This window comes from Leptodactylus fuscus, chromosome 7 (genome assembly GCF_031893055.1).
Source record: "Leptodactylus fuscus isolate aLepFus1 chromosome 7, aLepFus1.hap2, whole genome shotgun sequence".
NCBI lineage: Eukaryota > Metazoa > Chordata > Amphibia > Anura > Leptodactylidae > Leptodactylus > Leptodactylus fuscus.
Window position 1 is genome coordinate 133,384,206 of NC_134271.1, and position 21,647 is coordinate 133,405,852.

General features: G+C 41.5%; 1 protein-coding gene across 1 annotated transcript in view; it reads right to left on the reverse strand.

Annotated features, from left to right (window-relative positions):
• Positions 1 to 14,717: 14,717 nt before the first annotated feature.
• LOC142214522 (scavenger receptor cysteine-rich type 1 protein M130-like) overlaps positions 14,718 to 21,647 on the reverse strand; it is a 72,432-nt gene continuing 65,502 nt past the window's right edge. Inside the window, exons 8-9 of the mRNA XM_075283471.1 lie at positions 19,831 to 20,136; positions 14,718 to 15,052 (exon numbers count right to left, since the gene is read on the reverse strand). Of these exons, the coding sequence (XP_075139572.1) occupies positions 14,718 to 15,052; positions 19,831 to 20,136 (641 nt within the window). The remainder of the gene's footprint in view (positions 15,053 to 19,830; positions 20,137 to 21,647) is intronic.

Genomic DNA, 21,647 nt, shown 5'->3' on the forward strand with positions numbered 1-21,647 from the left:
GAGCACTCACATTCTGACACGTGTATACGTGCCAGAATGAGCGCCCGTAAACTCCGTGTGAACTGGCCCTTAAGGTGTTAAATAATATATATGAAGCTATATTCTTTATTCTTCTTCTTGTGATACATATATATACAATGTAATCCACCAGTATCTGGTATTGGTCATGCCGACATGGAATCATCATAATCCTGGTCCACAGAGAGAAGAACCTTGTCCTGGTTGTTGTCTATGGAAATCTTCTGCTCATCACTCAGGGGAATGGAGTCTAAGAACAGGAAAGACACAATAGATAGGAATCTTTACACATGGACAGCTGAAGTGTAAGTTGTACTGTGTGGGCCACATGCTTGGGGGAAGGCACCTTGGGTAGCCTATTACACTGTGAGATTTATTTTACTGTGCTGTGAGGAGCCTATTATACAGTGTTTGGCCCAATGTGGAGCATATTGTATTGTGTGGGGTTTCTCGGGAGCATATTACACTCTGTACTGCCATTGTGGAGCATTATGCAGTGGGGAGTATATTATAATGTGTGGAGACCACTGTGAAGCATTATGCTGTGGTGGGGGTGGGCTCTGGGGAGCATATTATATTATGTGAGACCATTGTGGGGAGCATATTATACGGTGTGGGATAACTGTGGAGCATTATACAGAGGGGCACTGTGGAGAGCCTTTTATATCATGTAGGGCCATTGTGGAGCATATTATAGTGTATGGTGCTGCTGTGGAGCATATTAAACTGTATGGGGCGTTATATAACATGTGGGGATATATGGGGGCTCAGGGGAGAATTTTATACTTTCTGATGTCACAGTGGAGCATTATTTATCAAGTGGGGACACTGTGGAGGGGCTCAGAGGAGCATTTTATACTGTAGAGGGCACTGTGGATCATTATATACCATGTGGAGCATTACACTGTGGGAAAGGGGTCTCATAATTCCTGCTGGCAGATGTGTGCTATGTCTGCATCACAGCAATCTCACTATAATCTTGCACATATTTGCAAAGCCCCATGGCTGTGTCATTCCTCATATAGTACTGTGTATGAACCAGCTATGGAGCTATTGGGGCTTGCACAGTACTATAAGGGATGACTATACTGGGAACATTCTCAGTAACACCAGATAATCAGCACATATGTAAAACTTCAGTGAAGTAGACGTGGTGTAGGCTATTAGTAAGAAGCTATTGGGTGACTCCCCAGAACAAGTTACTTTGGTACGCTCTAGTGGCGTAACTACCATAGAGGCAGCGGAGTGGCGGCTGCCACTGGGCCCGGGCCATTAGGGTGCCCGGTGACAGCCGCTACCGCTGCAGTTTTTTTTTTTTTAATAGTCAGTTACGGGCCCTATTCACTTGCCGATCCTGGCTGGGCCAGGATCCTGGCTTTGACACTATATATATATATATATATATATATATATATATATAGTGAGAAGATGACAGGCAGAGTGCTGGTGTCCAGGTATATTAGCCCAAGGTTTCTGACATATGTGTGGTCCAGGGCGGATCTAGAGTAGACCTCAGCACAGGTGCAGATCCTAGGCTCATTACTGACCCATAAAAGGCTGTAGAGCCTGCAGTTCATGGCAGTTCCATGAGGTGAAAGGAGGTGTATGGGTCTGTCCTGTAACCCTGAGGCCGGTGAGACAATATTGCCCCTGTTGTGTTTGTGTGACTGGAAGTAAGCCCCATGTATAGTTAAGTTATCTGTTCTGTTAGCTAGTGGCTCAGATGAGCAGATATTTATTTTGTTTTTGTTGAAGTCAGGGCTGTATTTTGTTTTGTTTATTTTTTGTGCCTGAAGTCACGGTTTTTGTTTTCTTCTTTATTTCAAAATAACCCAGTTTTCTGCATTTTGTGACGAAACGACTGGACCGATCTTCACCAAATGTGGCACACAGATACATAAAGTGTCCGGGAAGGTTTTAGATCAGGCCTCAACTCTCTCGGATGTACCATTCTTGAGATACAGTATTCCCAAATCAATGACCGGCATTAGCCAATACAAACCGGCAAGTTTTTCACTCATATTCCAACTGCCATACACACGGTCACTCCACATGCACAATACAACACTGATATCCAAACTGAGATACACGCATCAGAGGATTAGATACACAGATCAGCACACAGTATCACACATCTAAACTGGGCTGATCACCTGGAGGCGCTGCACAGAAAGGGTCACAGAAGGCTCTACCTGCTCTGGAGGCTGAGGGCCTTCGGAGTCCAGGGGACACTTCTTAGGGCCTTTTTCAACTCTGTGGTTGCTTCAGCCATCGTTTTCAGTGTGGCCTGCTGGGGGAGCAGTATATCAACCAAGACAGAGCTGGCCCTTTTGATCAGCCTGCCAAGTCTATTTCTGTCCTTGGTTGATATACTGCATATATTGGTTGGTTGATATATAGTGCAGAAAGATACTGTCTGTGGTGACCTCCATGCAGGAGAACAAATCCCACCCCATGTATGGGACCTTGATGGGACTTGGCAGCACTGTAAGTGATCGTCTGCTTCACCCCAAGTATGAGAAGGAGCTATCGCAAGTCCTTCCTTCCAACCGCAACCAGGCTGTATAATCTACATCAGTCCAAGTGAAGATCACTCCGCACAGAAAACTAATGATTAGGACTATGAAGTCTTCCTACTTTCTCTTCCGTTCCTTAGCTGCTATGGACTCCTAGTATATCTTCTCTTCTCAGCATATGCGTGTCTACGTCTGTAATATATTACTGTGTATTATCCTGTATCTGTTTTACTATGCTGCTGTAACATACTGAAATTTCCCCTCTGTGACTATTAAAGGATTATTTTATCTTATCAGGGGATTAGATACACAGCTCAAAACACACCATCACACATCAGAGCTTTACTCCAGGTTTCCATAACAACCCAGCAATTATTCTTCACTGCTCTATGTCAGCCTTAAAGGGGCAGGGCACTGTTGATGACACTGTTACACAAGGTCACATACACACAGCTTTACTCCAGGTATCCATAACAACTGATCGCAGGTTTTTCACTGATATCCAAACTGAGATACACATAATCACATGACGCTTATGGACACACACAAACAACATACAAAATACACCAGTGCAAAACTGTCAGTTCTTATGGGGCCACTAGATAAACAAAAATGAAATATACCTATGCGAAGCCGGGTCCTCCTACTAGTATAATATATATCTTTTTTCATATTAGTTATGACATGTGAACTTAATAGACCATAAAAACATTAAAGCCAGAAATAAAACTCAAAACTATTTTATATGAAAGTACAACCATTTCTATACAGTGATAGCAGTAACAGAGATAGATATAATACATGACGCACACTGAGGGATTACATGATATAAGACCAGAGAATCTAATGGAAACCTCATCACATATGAACATATAAGTGCCTTCCATGTGTCATGCTATTCTCTCTTAATAGATGGCTACATGTAATTGCATTCAGTGGTTTATATACTTGTATATACCCTAAAAAAGAGAAAGACATGGCCCGCACATCCCAGTCGCCATGCAGCACTGCATCATGTGAACATATCTCAAAAATTCACCTTACCATATTGCCCCAGTCAGAGGACTGAGAGCTAGTAGGTGGGTCCCTTTTGCAGTCTCCTGCTAATTAAAAACACCTGAGAAAAATGGAGTGAGTGCACAACAAACCAAAAAAAAAAAAAAAAAATGGTAAAGTGAATTTTTGAGACCTGTTCACATGATGCGGTGCTGTGGTGAGGTGGTGCTGTGCCTGTGGGTTGGTGTAGCCTGGACCCTGGAGGCTTGGTCTGGTGGCAGGGGTGTTGCCGGACCACTGGGTCGCTCCCCTGTGAGCACTGTGTTGCAGTTGTGATGGTCAATGTGCAGTGTCGTACCCAGTAGAGTCAGGACCCACTATCAAGAGGTCACCGTGAAGTGGCTAGTGGGCTTATGCACCTTGATGAATATGTATACTAAGAACCTCATGTTCAGTATTGTAGAATTTGCTGAGAAGCACAAGATCAATGTATAAGACTGGGATGTGCGGGCCGTGTCTTGTATAGAGATGAGCGAGTAGTGTTCGATCGAATACTACGGTATTTGAAATACTCGTACTCGATTGAACACTACTAGCTATACATTCTGCCAATCAACGCTGGTTCTTCTCTTACCTTTAGACGTCTTCTCCGTGCAGCGTCCCCACGGCGTCTTCTGGCTGGAATTCACTCTGTCCTAGGCATCCGGCCTAGGCAGAGCTGACTGCGCATGCGCGGGCATGCCCACGCATGCGCAGTCGGCTCTGCACAGGCGTCGGGCCGGGCAGAGCCGACTGCGCATGTCCGCGCATGCGCAGTTGGCTCTGCCTAGGCCCCAATGCCTAGGCAAAGTGAATTCCAGCCGGAAGAAGACGCGGGGACGCTGCGTCGGGAGAAGACTTCAAGGAGAATCCAGCCCGACCGTCACTCGTGGAAATGGTAAGTATAATTGTATCGAATTTTGCGTACCCCTGAAACGAGCATTTCCCCCCATAGACTATAATGAGGTTGGAAATCCGTTCAAACAGTCGAACAGTGTGCGGCTGTTCGAATCGGATTTCGAACCTCGGACATTTTAGTGTTCGCTCATCTCTAGTCTTGTATATACTCTTTTGGTTTGTGGGCATTTGCTTTGATCAGTAAACCTAATAGGACTTGGGACATAGAAGTAAAGTGTCACAAACCACACAGGATGTGCAGTTGTGCCTTTCTAGTCACAGTTCTGTTACCCTAAGCATATTTAATGTTGCCAAGTACTGTAATTGTCATGTTTTGTTTGTGTGACCTGCCAATGACATGATGAATGGGCATCTCAAGGCATTTACTGTGGTCTAAATTACCAGGAAAAAGGAGATTAGAGCAGAAAAAGACATTGTGCAATCCAAAGCAGTGAAGAGGTAAGAAACCTTTTGTTTTTTTAACATGCTCCCTTTTAAGCACTTTTACCATTAGTTCTCTAGGGATGATAAAACCACATATTTTTCCATTTAAATATTAATAATAATATAATAATACATTTTATTTATATAGCGCCAACATATTCCGCAGCACTGTACAATTTATAGGGTTCAGATACAGACATACATAACAAAGAACGTCATTTCACACAATGGGACTGAGGGCCCTACTCAAAAGAGCTTACAATCTATGAGGTAGAAGGGGTGACACAAGGGGTAGCAGGGGCGGCATTGCTTATACAGTGTTCAGACAATTTTGTGCATTAGGAATTGTGATAGGCTTGTCTGAAAAGATGCGTCTTTAGTTTGCGTTTGAAACTGTAGAAGTTAGGAGTTAATCTTATTGTCCGGGGTAGAGCATTCCAGAGAAGTGGTGCAGCTCGGGAGAAGTCTTGTATACGAGCGTGGGAGGTTCTGATAATAGAGGATGGAAGTGTTAGGTCATTGAGTGAGCGGAGAACACGGGTTGGGCGGTAGACAGAGATGAGGGAGGAAATGTAGGGAGGTGCGGCATTATGGAGAGCCTTGTGGATGAGAGTAATAACTTTATATTTTATTCCATAATGAATAGGCAGCCAATGTAGTGACCGGCACAGACCAGAGGCATCGCTGTAGCGTCTAGCCTGATAGATGAGCCTGGCCGCTGCATTCAGAATAGATTGTAGAGGGGAGAGTTTAGTGAGGGGAAGACCGATTAGTAAGGAGTTACAGTAGTCAAGGCGAGAATGAATCAGGAACTATATATTGGTGGTCTATTAGGTTAGGTCCAACACCAGGGATCCCATGAAATCCACATCACAGGCCATCGAAGTTACATTCAATCACCACATGGTCTTACTACAACTCAGTCCTATTCAAGTGAATGGGACCTATAAATCTACTACATTATAAGGCTCCGTTCCCACGGAATAACGTGACGCTCATTCTGACATGTAAACACGTGTCAGAGTGAGCGCTGTAAAACAGAAACCCATTGACTTCAATGGGTGCCGTCTTACGCACGCTACACACTGCAATCAATGGGAGGCTTTTTAACCCACTGATTTCAATGTTTAGCGCGCGTAAGACGGCACCCATTGAAGTCAATGGGATCCTGTTTTACAGAGTTCAGTCTGTCACGTGTTTACGTGTCAGAATGAGTGGTGCGTTACTCAGTGGGAACGGAGCCATAACACTTTTTTTTTTTTTTTTAAATCCACATCAAGATGTAAATGTATCAAAATAGTCATTGGCATATTTAGATATATCAGCCTTTAACATGGTGGATGACATGTAGAGAGGGGTGAGTGGTTTGGAAAGAACTGGTTTCTTCTGAAACCAAAATGTTTTCAATTCCTATTGGAAGGATTTGCCATATAAAAGGTCAGCAGTCATGTGGAATGTAAATGTAAAAAATAGTGGGGAAAGCCACATGGTCTGGGTGATGTAGGTGGGCTTCTGGCATCACCTAACAGCCTCTCAGCCAACCGGGTTACAGTTCTGAGGTTATATCAGAATATAGTATACTACAGTGCCTTGCAAAAGTATTCACACTTTTTGCACATCAAATGTGCAAAACAAAATACAGACAAAAACAAAAACATGCAAAAAGAAAAAAACCCTGCTCGTCTGAGCAAATAACAGAACATAACTGATAAGCTAGCTCTACATGTGGCTTACTTCCAGCCTCACGAACAAAACCAGCGCACTATTGTCTCACCGGACTCAGGATCACAAGACAGAACCATGTACAGTACCTGCTTTCACTCCATGTAACTGCGCACAAGGCAGGATCTGCAGCCTTTTTCTGGCCCAGTAGTGAGCCAAGGACCTGGGCTGAGGCCTACTCCAGATCCGCCTTCCCCGTAGATATATTTGTAACAGAAAACTTTGCGAACTTTCTGTTGAAAGTGCTGCAGGAAGAACCGCGATGCGTTCCTGCCGCGTTTTTTCCCGCCGCACTTTATAGCTGTGGGTCGTCCCGTGGGGCCTTAGCCTTAGTGACCAAACTTTAGTATAGAACAGAATAGTACAACTATTAACTATAGTACTAAAATACTAACACATTTGGTTAAATTCTGACCGCTGTGGGTATCATGATTCAATTTCAGTAGATGGTTCCAATTGAAGAACCTTCCATGCAAGTCCATGCTGAAAATCTTGTAAGACAGAGTGTTATGAAATGAACAGTTCTCTACAATTTCATCTCCAGTATATATTACCTTCAAGTATCTCATCACTTCTATCTTCAGATGTATAATATTCCAATTTCTCTTCAATCTTGACTATAGAAAACAATTTACAAGCTCTTCAGATATTATATACTGTAAGACTATCAGTAATGTTAGAAACTATCTCAAAACATATTTTAGGCAAAGATTCCATCTGTAACCATTGGTAAAATTTGCGTAGTTTATGGCGAATGCTGCATTTTAGCTATGGATATTTTGTGGAGATTTGTGTCACATTTTGAATTGTAAACTTGAAATTTACCACAAGCCGTAAAATACATGAAGATTTGTGATTTCCCATTGTTCTGTACAGGACAACCTCACAATCACATCACCAAAAATCATTATAGTTATATGTCGCAGGGAAACGATGAAACTGGGGATTTGATCAAATCACGGAAGATGTTAAAATAACAACTCTGTGGGGTCATTTCCCTAAAGAAAGTCAGTGAGTAGATCAAATCCCTAAATTGTTTTAGCGAAAAGATGAAATAATATTGCTTTAGATATGAGAGGTTGGAGTATCCTCATAACTGAGGTGCACCTCCCACCAGTCACAACTTTATTAAGACTAGTGTGGTAGACGCCAGTCGTAAAGAGGTTGTCCAGGCTTTCATTTTATTTCTTAATTAGGCCATAGGAGGTAAAAAACAAAACAAAAAAAAAACAAACACATACTCATCTGTCCCCAATGTTCTGGTGTCCTCTCAGCGTGGTCTGGTCTTAGTGCTTGGCCGTCTTCTTCTATTGGAATTCCTCACCGGCTATGACATCCCATATCCCTTACTCTGAAGCCACTAATTGGCCTCGATGGTCATGTGCAGTGATGAAAACCATGGAAAAAGAGGAGCAGAACATGCTGGGAGACACCGGAACAGACGAGGATGGGGTTTTTTAAGTTTTTTAAGTTTTTTTTTTTATCACCTCCCCCGGCCTAACTAAAAAATACAATTTTAGCCTGAACAACCTCTTTAATAAATTCCCCCTATTTCTAATTTTAAAATTTTTCTACTAATGAATAAGTGAACTCTTGTTCCATATAGAGAACTTAAAGATCCTTAAAGGGGTTTTCCCATCTCAGTGTTTCAGTAGCTTTGCTTGCAGTCTGTTCTTCTCACTTCCTGTATTTCTCACCCCCTCCTCCCACTTGCTTAACAGGACACAGAACACTTATGCATACCAGATAATATGTAGATGCTTGTACAGAACGGATTCAGTGTTATCTGTGTGTTTACATAGAGAGATCACAGACTAAGCTTTATGCTTTATACTGCAATTAGCTGAATGATTGTCCTGCCGGTAAGAGCAGCATGTAAGTGACATCATTTGTCCTATAGGTCCGTGGTTATAGCAACACTATGTAAACAATGGGAGGAATAAGGTCACATAGCAGGCAAACAAAGCAGAATTTCTAAAGCAATATATTTAGGAAAAGTCTTCAATTTACATAAGTTACCAGTATAAATAGGATCCTTGAGATGGGACAACCCCTTTAAGTTGTGATATCCCTTCTTTATCTTTTCATTTGCACCTACTGTCACTGTAATGCCTCTACCGTGTAGCTTTTTGTACTCGTATTGTTCCACTTATAGCTACTTGTAAATCTATGGATCATAGATAAATCTATAGGAATGTATAATATATTTATAGTTATAATAGGAATCTGTATATCACACAGTGAGGCCTCACTATATATCACCCCAACAAGTAATAATAATTCTAGATACACATCCAGTGTTACATTTACTCAGTAACATACAGTAGGAGCCTGGATTTATCTTATAGATATTACTACATAGAATAATTACAATTTACTTACCAGATCTCTGGGACAAGCTCTGTCTCTTTACCATAATTCTTAATTCCACATCTTCATAGATCGGGTCATGGGATGGAGCTGAAGTGACGTTTCTGAGGACTGAGCAAAGAATTTATATGAAGAAATCTGCAGATCTCCATAAATAATGAAACATCTCACATCAGACACAATGTCCTCCAGTATTCCCATTCATCTTTATGCAGTATATGAGAAGGATTTATTGGACATATGTATAGGAACTAATGCTTGTACTTCTATATACTGTAAGTCATATATACAGAATAGATCAGACAGAATATACAGTCTGAAGAAAGAACACATCAAGAAAATAAAACATGACAAAGAGACGTCACTTTACCCTCCATGTACAATGAGATCATACATGGAAAGCAGGAACTTACTGAATAAAACTTAAAAAAGCTTATTAATAGAGATGAGCGAGTAGTGTTCGATCGAGTAGGTGTTCGATCAAATACTACGGTATTCGAAATACTCATACTCGATCCAACACTATTCGCTGTTCGAAGTTTAAGGTTCGATGCAGAACCAGCGTTGATTGGCAGAATGCTATACATTCTACCAATCAAAGCTGGTTCTTCTCTTACCTTTAGAAGTCTTCTCTGTGCAGCGTCCCCGCAGCGTCTTCCGGCTTCCGGCTGGAATTCACTCTGCCTAGGTATCCGGCCTAGGCAGAGCTGACTACGCATGCGCGGGCATGCCCTCGCATGCGCAGTCGGCTCTGCTCAGGCGTTGGGCCGGGCAGAGTCAACCGCGCATGCGCAGTCGGCTCTGCCTAGGCCCCGATCACTAGGCAGAGTGAATTCCAGCCGGAAGACACCACGGGGGCGCTGCATCGGGAGAAGGCTTCAAGGTGAATCCATCCCAACCGTCACTTGTGGACTTGGTAAGTATAATTGTATCGAATTTTGCGTACCCCTGAAACGAGCATTTCCCCCCATAGACTATAATGGGGTTCTAAATCCGTTCGAACAGTCGTACAGTGTGCAGCTATTCGAATCGGATTTCAAACCTCGGACATTTTAGTGTTCGCTCATCTCTACTTATTAACTTTTAACATAATAGCAGGAATATGTCACAATTTTTTAAAGTTTATTTATTAAAACCAGATATTGAAATATATCAATTTGTATAATCTGTTTCTATTTTCTGTACATTATCATTGGAGCAGGCATCTTGCTTGAGCGTCTCCTCTGCATTTAGTGATATGCTTGACAGCAGTCTCATGGCCATAGGCAGCAACAGACTGGAGTCCACTCATTGATGTCTATGAGAGAGCTTTCTAGACATTGTGCAGGGAGGGGGAGGATATAAGATGTGACATCATCTATTGTCATCTATATGATCATTATCATTATACTCACCTTTTTTATACCTCTTGAATTGTCTTATCAAATATATTATTATAATAACTGCAATACCAAGAAGGAGCAGGGACATAATTGAGACTGTAGGAAACACATCGGAAGTAGGGGGAGTTGTTTGCAGTAATGTATCTTGGGCTATAAGAAAATAGAAATACAATATTGACATCTATCCATTATGTATAGCAAAACATACAGTAGAAATATTATGAAACAACATATCAGCATATTATGTGTATTATTGTAGATCAGATGGATCATATCTATAGCAGATACCTGTGGTTACTGATATGTCCTCTCCTGTCCTTGTGGCTGAACATGCTCAGATACTGGAAGTGTCTCACAAGTTAAGCATCTTTTCTAAACACAACATGGTTTTGTGACAAGTTATCACAAAGTGATATGCTCACCAGTATTGAGAGATATTCCAAAGTTTGCAAGTTTTGATTCGGGAACCAGAAGTGCTATGATTATACTTGGGTCAAAGAGTATAAAAATAGGAGGCCCTTGATAGGGAGAGTAAAATAATAAACAGCTCATACTTTGATGCAAGCATCATGACATTGACAAGACCCACATGACCTCTGAGACCGAATCACAGGCCAAAGCAGTCCCCTGGGGGAGGCTAACGTCACCCAGGAGACCAGAAAAGTCCAGAAGACTCCAGCAAAGAAGACCTGAAGAGGTGAGGAAACATGAGTATGAGCTGTTCATTATTTTTCTGCACCTCCGTAGGGCCTCTGAAGAGTCCCCAGAATAGAATGTTATTTTGTGAATATCCTATCCTCCAAGTGGGAGGATGAATCGCAGCCTTTCAAGGCTTTTGTTAGCAATATCGATCTACCATATTGAATTGGATTCAGGACAAATTGGAATCTCTAACCTAATTGGAGATCAGGTAAGTGTGGAAGTAAGTCTGGTAATTCTGTGGTCTCTTCATATAAGATATCATGTTCTTTAGTATCAAGCATTTGTCTTATCATTTATGAAACAAGTATACAATTTCTATATTCTATAGTCAAGATAATACATTGAGAAGTATTATAGTATATGCTTTATAGAATGTATCAATAAGTGTCATTGCAATATTATAACCAGTTATTTCATTTCTATTGTAGAATGTTTCTGTGCCATTTCTTAGAGTCACACGGAGGAAAATGGTGAGGAAATTCATCACCATTTTTGTGTTTCGGAACGAAGTTCCTTCCTCAAGGCCTTGAGGAAGGAACTTCGTTCCGAAACGCATAGCGGGGGGTACACGCCCTGTCTGCACCATATTTCCCAGATAATATGGAGAGTGTTTTATAAAGAATTGAAGAATAAAGATTGAAGCTTTTATTTATCCATCACCTGGTGAATGCTGGATTTTCGCTTTTCTTTGATATAATTCATTTATATGTCCCTGATCAATCAATGGGTTGGCTACAGAGATGAGCAAATCAATTTGGCACAACTGAATTCGATCTGGATTACCCTAAATTTTTAGATTTAGGCGACTCCAAAGTTTTTGGGATTCGTTTCAGACTAATCATTCAAAATGGCAGTATTACTATAGCAGACTGAAAATGGGTCATTGTCCTAATTTTAATGACCTATGGTGATAGTTGTAAGAGGAGTGCAGCTGTCATTGGATGGTTTAGACCGTTTCGTCCACGAGATGGGGGAGAGCGATCGAGATCGGAAAAGATCGGATTTCGATCGGCGATCGAGTAAATTTCACGATCGCGATCGGAATTCCGATCCTGATCATTTCCAGCAGGATCGACATCGGAATTATATCAAGATCGGCTCAACCTTAAAAGTGACTTTTCCCATAGAAAAGCATTGATTAGGGTTGAGGATCAGGATCGGAAAAGATCGGATTCCAATCGGCGATCGAGCAAATTTCACGATCGCGATCAGGATCGAGATCGGCTGGAAAATGATCGGAAATCGGATTTTAAAATTCATCTTGAAATCCCAAGATCGGCTCAACCCTATCCACGAGGTTACTCTTAGTTACTTAGATGGGGCTCATTGATCATATCACAGTTTCTTTTTTTTTTTTTTAACTGTAATTTTTTATAGAATTTTCCAATGAAGAAGGAATTGAACAATGTACAAGAACCACAACAAAAACGATAAAAAAATGAACAAAACAAACAGTAAAATAAAGCTACAATATCAGCAACAAACCGAAAAATCCCAGAGACAGACAAACACGAGTGGAAGAGCAGAGACAAAAGACAAGGAGGAGGGGGGAGATAGGAATGAGAAGGGATCAGAGGCCATGGATGGTATAATACATGTCCCATGGTGCCCAGATAGACCAAAACTTCACCGTATTATTCAAAGTAGCAGTGAGAAATTCAATACACCGCACATCTTTAACAGGAGCCAGATAGGAAGGGCCTGTAGGCAGCTGGGTATTCTTCCAGTGAAGGGCTATAAGAGACTTAGCCGCAGTGCAGAGATATAAAAATAACATAGAAGACTTTTTACCCAGGAGCCTAGAAGGGAGGTTGAAAAGATAGACAAGAGAGTCCAAGGGGACACGGTAAAAGTTGACATCACAGTTTCAGTGAGAGCTACCTCCTAGACCACATGATGTAATTTATCCCATAAGAGCAGTATTCATCTTGTAGCTGTCATTGACTGATGACAAATCTGTGAACTGGCCATTTACTTTTGGTCATCGGAGCTATGTCGATTTAGTTTCAATGGCCAAGAGTAATCTTTCAGACTACATGATCTAAACCAGTAGATGATGGGTGTAAGTGGATTACAGTTGTCTTCAGCAGGATTACACAGGTTACGCTAGGTTCACACCAGCGTCCAGTCTCCATTGTTAGGTTTCCGTCTTCGGCTGGCAGAAGAAGGAAACCTGTCAGACCGGGTCCGGCAGTGAGCGCCAGGGAGCAGTTTGTGCTCCCCGCGGCGAAACTGTTTTTTTTTTTTAAACCAGACACAAAGTCCTGCATGTCCGACTTTGTTTCCAGTTAAAAAAAAAAAAAAAAAATGGTTTCGCCACAGAGAGCGCAAAATGCTCACCAGTAGGGTTGAGTGATCGTGTTCGGAAAAAAATCGGATTCCGATCGGCGATCGAGAAAATTTCACGATTGCGATCGGAATTCCGAACACGATCTTTTTAGGTGGGATCGGGATTGGTAGTATTTCCCACAATGCCTTTACACTGAGTATATAGTGTATACTCAGTGTGAAGGCTCCGCTGCGGTTCCATAGGAATGAATGGAAGCAGCCGACACACAGCCTTAACCCCCTGCGCGCCGGCTGCCTCCATTCATTCTAATGGGAGACTAAACTAACATGTATCATAGCTACTTACCTCCAGAGATGGCTGCTCCGCTGCTGTTCGCCTTGCTGCCGCTCCAGCTGCAGTCTTCTTCGCCTCGCGGCCCCCTCCCTGCCAGGTTAGGAGAGTGTGGGCGGGTTAGAATGTGGGCGGTTACAGGGCGGGGAGATGTCACGTCTCCCCTCCCAGTACCTGCCCACACTCTCCTAACCCGCACACACTCTCCTAACCTGGCAGGGATGGGGAAGCAAAGGGAGAAGAAGACTGAAGCTAGAGCGGCAGCAAGGCAAAGAACAGCGGAGCAGCGGAGCAGCCATCTCTGGAGGTTAGTGGACACCAGTGGGGACTAAGTAGCCAGAGGATTAAAAAAAAATCCTCTGGCTACTTAGTGATTCACTACACAGCGTGGATTCTAACAATTCTTAGATTCCACGCTGTATAGTGAATAGGATTGCTTTTAAAATCCGATCTCCGATTAATAAAAAAAATCCCATTGACTTGCATTGGGATTGGAATTGGGATCAAGATCGGGTTTGAATGAAAAATGATCGGAAATCGGATTTTAAAATCGATCCTGAAAAGTCAGGATCGGCTCAACCCTACTCATCGGCGATCACGGCCGGACACTTTTCAAACCCATTCATTTGAATAGGTTTGAAAAATTCCTGCAGGTTTCCGTTTCCTGCCCAGTTTTGGGCAGGAAATGTAACCCTCTATATACGGAGACCGGGTGCAGATGTGAACGAGCCCTTACTCTAATCAATGAAACAAAGGCAATGATGGAGAGTTTCTGTTGAACTTTTGAAAAAGAAAAAATTGATATAATGCTAATACCCAAAAAGTAAATCAAACATTTATTTTCAGGGCAATTTGGGTATATTTAATTCTCTTAATCCTGTGACCGAGGGGTCATGATGTGGCTGGAAACCCCTGGATCTATTATCAGCAATTCTCAGACCAGATAAGTCAGTCAATTTCAGCTCCCCAAACAGCCCCTTTATTTGTATTGTATATACATGATAATACACCTTATAAAGAATCCATACCGATACATATGACTCCGGCATCTTCCTTGTGGAGACAGCCACTTTGATTCCAGCGTTGAGACCAGCAATCCTGCAGAGCTTGCTCACATCCTTTACATTGCACCTCACTCAGCCATATAGGACCAGATCCTCTTCCAAACATGGCGGCCTCTGTAGTAGCATTCATAGCTGAGCCACATCCTATCTGTCTACAGACGACTTCTGCATCCTTGATATCCCAAGCATCATCACACACTGTTCCCCACTGTCCCTGGTAAAACACTTCCACTCGGCCTGAGCAGATGTTTTGTCCTCCGATGAGACGAATCCTGTCCTTATCTAGTATTATAGAGGGGGACAGAAAATAATAGAGATGTTATACAGATGACCCTGCTTTATATATAAGGAGTCACCTCCCCGTTGTATTCAGAGATAACCTAAAATAAATTATCTGATATCATCTATTAACTCTTGCCAGACTCCCAGATAGACTGAATCTGGGTATCCTTTTTGTAATTTCCCTGCATTTAGCTTACTTTTGCATTCAACACACAGTGGGTACGGAAAGTATTCAGACCCCTTAAAATTTTTCACGCTTTGTTTCATTGCAGCCACTTGCTAAAATTAATAAAGTTCATTTTAATTATCATTAATGTATACTCATCCCCCCATCTTGACAGAAAAAAAAACAGAAATGTAGATATTTTTGAAAATGTATTAAAAAAGAAAAACTGAAATATCCCATGGTCGTAAGTATTTAGACCCGACATTCATATTTAACTCACATGCTGCCCATTTCTTTCTGATCCTCCTTGAGATGGTTCTACTCCTTCACTCGAGTCCAGTTGTGTTTAATTAAACTGATTGGACTTGATTAGGATAGGCACAGACCTATCTATATAAGACCTCACAGCTCACAGTGCATTGCAGAGCAAATGAAAATCATGAGGTGAAAGGAACTGCCCAAGGATCTCAGAGACAGAATTGTGGCAACACACAGATCTGGGCAAGGTTACAAAAGAATTTCGGCAGCACTCAAGGTTCCTAAGAGCACTGTGGCCTCCATAATCCTTAAATGGAAGACATTTCTGAGGACCAGAACTCTTCCTAGACCTGGCCATCCAGCCAAACTGGGTAAAGAGCCTTCGTGAGAGAGGTTAAGAAGAACCCAAAGATTATTGTGGCTGAGCTCTAGATATGCAGTAGGGAGATGGGAGAGAGTTCCACAAAGTCAACTATCAATGCAGCCCTCCACCAGTTGAGACTTTATGGCAGAGTGGCCTGAAGGAAGCCTCTCCTCAGTGCAAGACATATGAAAGCCCGCATAGAGTTTTTGAAAAAAACACATAAAGGACTGCCCGACTATGAGAAATAAAATTCTCTGGTCTGATTAGATGAAGATAGAACTTTTTAGCATTAATTCTAAGCGGTATGTGTGGAGAAAACCAGGCACTGCTTATCACATGCCCAATACAATTCCAACAGTGAAAAATGGTGGTGGCAGCATCATACTATGGCAGGTGTCCTCAAACTTTTTAAACAGTGTGCCGGAGGCAGAGCAGGTCGCACAGACATCGGGAGCGGTGCCCTCCAATAGGTAAAGTGAAGTGTGCTCCATGGCCTGGCCCGAGCTCCCCAGGAGCTTCATTATAAATGCACGCCTGCCGGTGTTGTCGGTGGGGCCAGACAGAAGTGCTTGGCGGGACGCATGTGACCCGCGGGCCGCAGTTTGACGACCCCTGTACTATGGGGTTGTTATGTCAGCTGCAGGGACATGACGACTGGTTGCAATTGAAAGAAATATGATTGTGGCCAAGTACAGAGATATCCTGGAAGAAAAGTGCTATGGATCTCAGACTGGGCCAAATATTCACCTTCCAACAAGACAATGACCCTAAGCACACAGCTAAAATAACAAAGGAGTGGCTTTGGAACAACTGTGTGACTATTCTTGACTGACCAAGCTAGAGCCCTGACCTAAACCCAATTGAGCAGCTCTGGAGAGACCTGATAATGGCTGTCCACCAACATTCACCATCCAATCTGATGGAACTGCAGAGGATCTACAAGGAAGAATGGCAGAGGATCCCCAAATCCAGATGTGATAAACTTGTTGCATCATTCCCAAGAAGACTCCTGGCTGTACTAGCTCAAAAGGGGCAAATACTCAATACTGAGCAAAGGCTCTGAATACTTATGACCATGTGATATTTCAGTTTTTCTTCTTTAATAAATTTGCAAAAAGATGGGGTGCTGAGTGTACATTAATGAGAAATAAAATTAACTTTTTTGATTTTATCAAATGGCTACAATGAAACAAACAGTGACGAATTTAAAAGGGTTTGAATACTTCCTGTACCCACTGTAAAGTGGGGTGAATTTGTCAATCCCTCTATGCCAAAAACTGGCATAGAGGGACGATATTGTGGCACCCAGTACCTGTTGGGGCCTTTATTAAAGAGATTCTATCATTAAAAAAGCCCTTATCTAAAATAAAAGCATGTAGGCTTTATAAGGCTATTGATCTCTTATCTTTATTTTGCAGGTCTGTACAGCCATTTCATTTTTTTCTTCTTTTCTTCATGATGCTACTTGTGCTTAGAGAGCACAGGGGGCGTTGAGCACAACTTTGTCATTGCTTCCAGCGCCGCCTCTGTCTATTGTTCCTGACGCATCTCCTCCTCTTCGCTGTGTCAGCAGCCGCCAAGTGCCTTCTCGGGATCAAAATCAAACGCATACACAGTGGACTCTGCCACTTTGGGTTGGACAGACCCAACTGGCACTTTCCATTGGCCATTTTGCGGTGGTCTTTTATGCTCGTGTAAAAGACCACCGCAAAACGGCTGATGGAACATGGTCATTTGTGTATATCTAACCCGAAATGGCAGAGCCGACTACGCATGTACAGGATTTTGATCCCGAAGAGGCGCTCAGGAACTACTGATGCAGCGAAGACAGGAACAGAAGACAGAGGCGGCACTGGAAGCAATGACGAAGGTGTGCTCTGAGCTCATGGGAACGTCCCCTGTGCTCTCTTATTCCAATAAGTAATAAGGAGAAAAAAAGAAAAATTTGAAAACAGCTGCACGGACCTGCAAAATAATGAGAGGCTTTCTAGAGGCTATTCCTACCTACTTTTAGTTCATTTTTTTTATTTTTTTTTAAATGATAGAATCCCTTTAAAACTGATCTACAAAACATTAGTCTTAGTAAATTCTTCATAGTAAATCAACTTTACTGTCTAAAAGCAATACAGGCTGCACAGTAAAAATGACGGAAGCGAATATTCTCTGTTCTGAAATATTATTGCTTAACTTGTAAGGTTAATGATTAGTGATTAGGGTTGAGCTGATCTTGACTTTTCAGGATTGATTTTAAAATCCGATTTCCGATCATTTTTCATTCGAACCCGATCTCGATCCCAATTCCGATCCCAATGCAAGTCAATGGGATTTTTTTATTAATCGGAGATCGGATTTTAAAAGCAATCCTATTCACTATACAGCATGGAATCTAACAATTGTTAGAATCCACACTGTGTAGTGAATCACTAGAGTAGCCAGAGGATTTTTTTTTAATCCTCTGGCTACTTAGTCCCCCCTGGTGTCCACTTACCTCCAGAGATGGCTGGTCCTGTGCCCTGTGCCTTCATTCTTCGCCTCGCTGCTGCTCCACGCTGCTTTTCTTCCTTCGCTGCCCCCTCCCTGCCGAGTTAGGAGAGTGTGGGCGGGTACTGGGAGGGGAGAAGTCACGTCTCCCCGCCCTGTACCCGCCCACACTCTCCTAAGCCACAAGCCCCGCCTACCTAGCGCTTTAAACACTTAGCTGGGAGGCGGGGAAGCAAGGCAAGAAGAAGGAGGGTACTGGAGCAGCCATCTCTAGAGGTAAGTAGCTGCTAGAGATGTTTAGTTAGCCTTCCATTCGAATGAATGGAGGCAGCTGGCGCGCAGGGGGATAAGGCTGTGTGTCGGCTGCTTCCATTCATTCTTATGGAACTGCAGCGGAGCCTTCACACTGAATATACAGCGTATACTCAGTGTGAAGGCTAAGCAAAGCATTGTGGGAAAGATCACCGATCTCGATCCCACATAAAAAGATCATGTTCGGAATTCCGATGGCGATTGTGATATTTTCTCGATCGCCGATCGGAATCCGATCTTTTCCGAACACGATCGCTCAACCCTATTAGTGAGTGAAATCGGTACTAACCTGAACAAGACTGGGATTCAAAGCAGTTCTGAACAGTTTTTTCATTTCTTTGACCTAAATATCATAGACAGATGTAGAAGAATATATATATATTTTTATATAAGGAATTAAATTTGAAATCTACTGATATAATAAGAAATATACAACATCAAAAAAATAAATAAAAATTAAACCCTATGGTAAAAGTTGGAAAAAGATTAAAATGAAGGAGATCCATCATGGAATGTGAATAGTTTTCAAGCCTCCTATTGCCATGCTCAAAAAAAAAAAAAAAAAAAAAAAAAAATCTATGATCTTTGTAGACCAATCATCTCTTTTCAATTCCATATTCCAGTGTGGCTGTGACTATATTTTATGATTTTAAGATTGGTCCAACACCATGTACTTACAAGAAAGTTGCAATATGGAATCTAGGATCCTATAAAAGGGTAACACAATTCTGTGATAAAATTCCAAAACTAAAAAAAAAAAAAAAAATCAGTATTTAGCACTAAAAAGAATTCTGAGACAGAAGTCATAATATTCTCAAAATTAATTTCTAAATTTTGATATTTAATTTCTAAATTCTGATATTTCAGTATTCTGATCTTTTTTGGCAGAATTGTGTATATTTTTATTTTATTTTTGACATGCCACTAGTTTTTTTTTTTCTATAATCACAGAATTCTTCATTAAGAAATATAGCTTTAAGAGGCAACACGGTGGCACAGTGGTTAGCCTTGCAGCACTGGAGTCCTGGGTTCAAATCCTGCCAAGAACAACATCTATAAGGAGTTTGTATGTTCTCCCCGTGTTTGGAGTATGGGAGGAAATCCACGCAAAGACATACTGATAGAGGAAAAATCTAGATTGTGTGCCCTGTATAATAAATGTTGGGTAAAATGTGTTGCACAAAGATATATACTCACAAATTATATAAGCAAGATCTCTATCTCTGCAGGTGCCTGTATTCCACGGTGATGATGGACACTCCCATAACAGTTTACTATGCTTGGTACAGTTAATACCGTCCACCCAGGAGGATCTTTTTCTAACATCATATAATCTTACATCCAGTTCTCCTTTTGATCCACAGTTCAGATGTTTGCAGATAACAGAGAGAGATAGCTGTGGCATAACATTATTACACACTGATCCCCAGCCGCCATTATAATAAACTTCTAGCCAACCTTCACATACATGTGGTCCACCAGCCAAGCGGAGATCCAAAAATTCTGGAAGAAAATATATGTTTACATACTTGATGATATGTTGATGATATAGATTTATCTTAATCTATATGGGACATAGAATTTTTTTTTAAATTTTTTTTTATTTTTTGTTTGATACTCTCTGCATTCCAAAAGCCATACATTCTTCATTTTTCTACATAGTCATATGAGAGTGTGTTTTTTGTGAGACAAATTGAACTTCAAAATTGAACCTTTCAATATTCTATACAATGTACTGTGAAGCTAGAAAAAAAAAATGGGGTGGAATTTCAGGTTTTGTTTTTACAGCTTCCACTGTGTTATAAAAATGACATGTTAACTTTATTCTCGGGGTCAGTATAATCAGTAATACCAGAGTTATATTTTTTCAGGTTTCAAAGCAAAATTTTTTAATTTTGACAAAAAATAATTTTCTTTGAGTCAATATATTCTGCATTAAGTGTATTTTTTTGAAGGAAAATATGTAGCTTTATTGATGCTACTTTGGGGAACACATGATGTTTTTATCACTGTTTGTTACATTATGTTTGAAAGCCAAAGCGTAAAAAAATGGCAATTCAACCATTTTATTTTTCAGCATTTATTGTATGGATCCTATCCTATCCTATCCTATCCTTCCTACTAATATTATAAATGTGAAAGTTTGGATGTTTGTTCCTCGAACACGCAAAAACAACTAAACGGATTTGGATGAAATTTGGCACATCAATAGTTTGTAACCTTGATTAACACATAGGTTACTTTTTATCTCGGTAAATGACATGACTGTTATGAATTTATGTTCACATACTATATTACACTGCTCTTGGCAGCAGGCTGTTAAAGCCAGGTTTGTTATCTTTCTAGGTAAACACACAGCTAACTGAGCCAACTGCACATGCCCACGGCAATTTTCCTGTGTAAGAAGCCATTTTCGTGCGGCTGCTTAGACAGTAAGCTGGGGTAAGCGGCTATAAGAAAATGGCCGTGGGCATGCGCAGTCGGCTCTGCCATCGGCATAGCCAACTGCGCATGCCTAGAAGTTTGAAGCCAGCGCTGGAAGAAGATGCAAGAAGAGATATCGCTGGAGATTTCTCTCGTAGCATTGGGGACGCCCTCAGTGCAGCGAGAGAACTCATTTGCATACAGAAGAAAACCGGTATTTCTACCGAACGGCGGCGTAGAGAAGACATCTAAAGGTAGGAGAAGAATAGCCTTTCTTAAGGCTATTTTGACGTGTTATCGAGAGAAAAATGTCATTTTAATGATAGAATCCCTTTAAGTGAACTATATTTGAAAAGTGTATACCTATAATATTTGTCTCTCAATATTGATTTGTAATTGGTAATCCCTTTAAAGTATAGCTATAAGACATTTGTCTCCGACAAAGAATACAGGAACATTGTATGATCAGTCAATTGACAGAAACCCAGTCATGATTTCCTGGCTGGGTTTCTGAATAGTTCCAAACCATAGAAAGTTCTAGATTCATGGCTGTATCCATTAGCAACTGATCAATACACAAGACTGTCTCA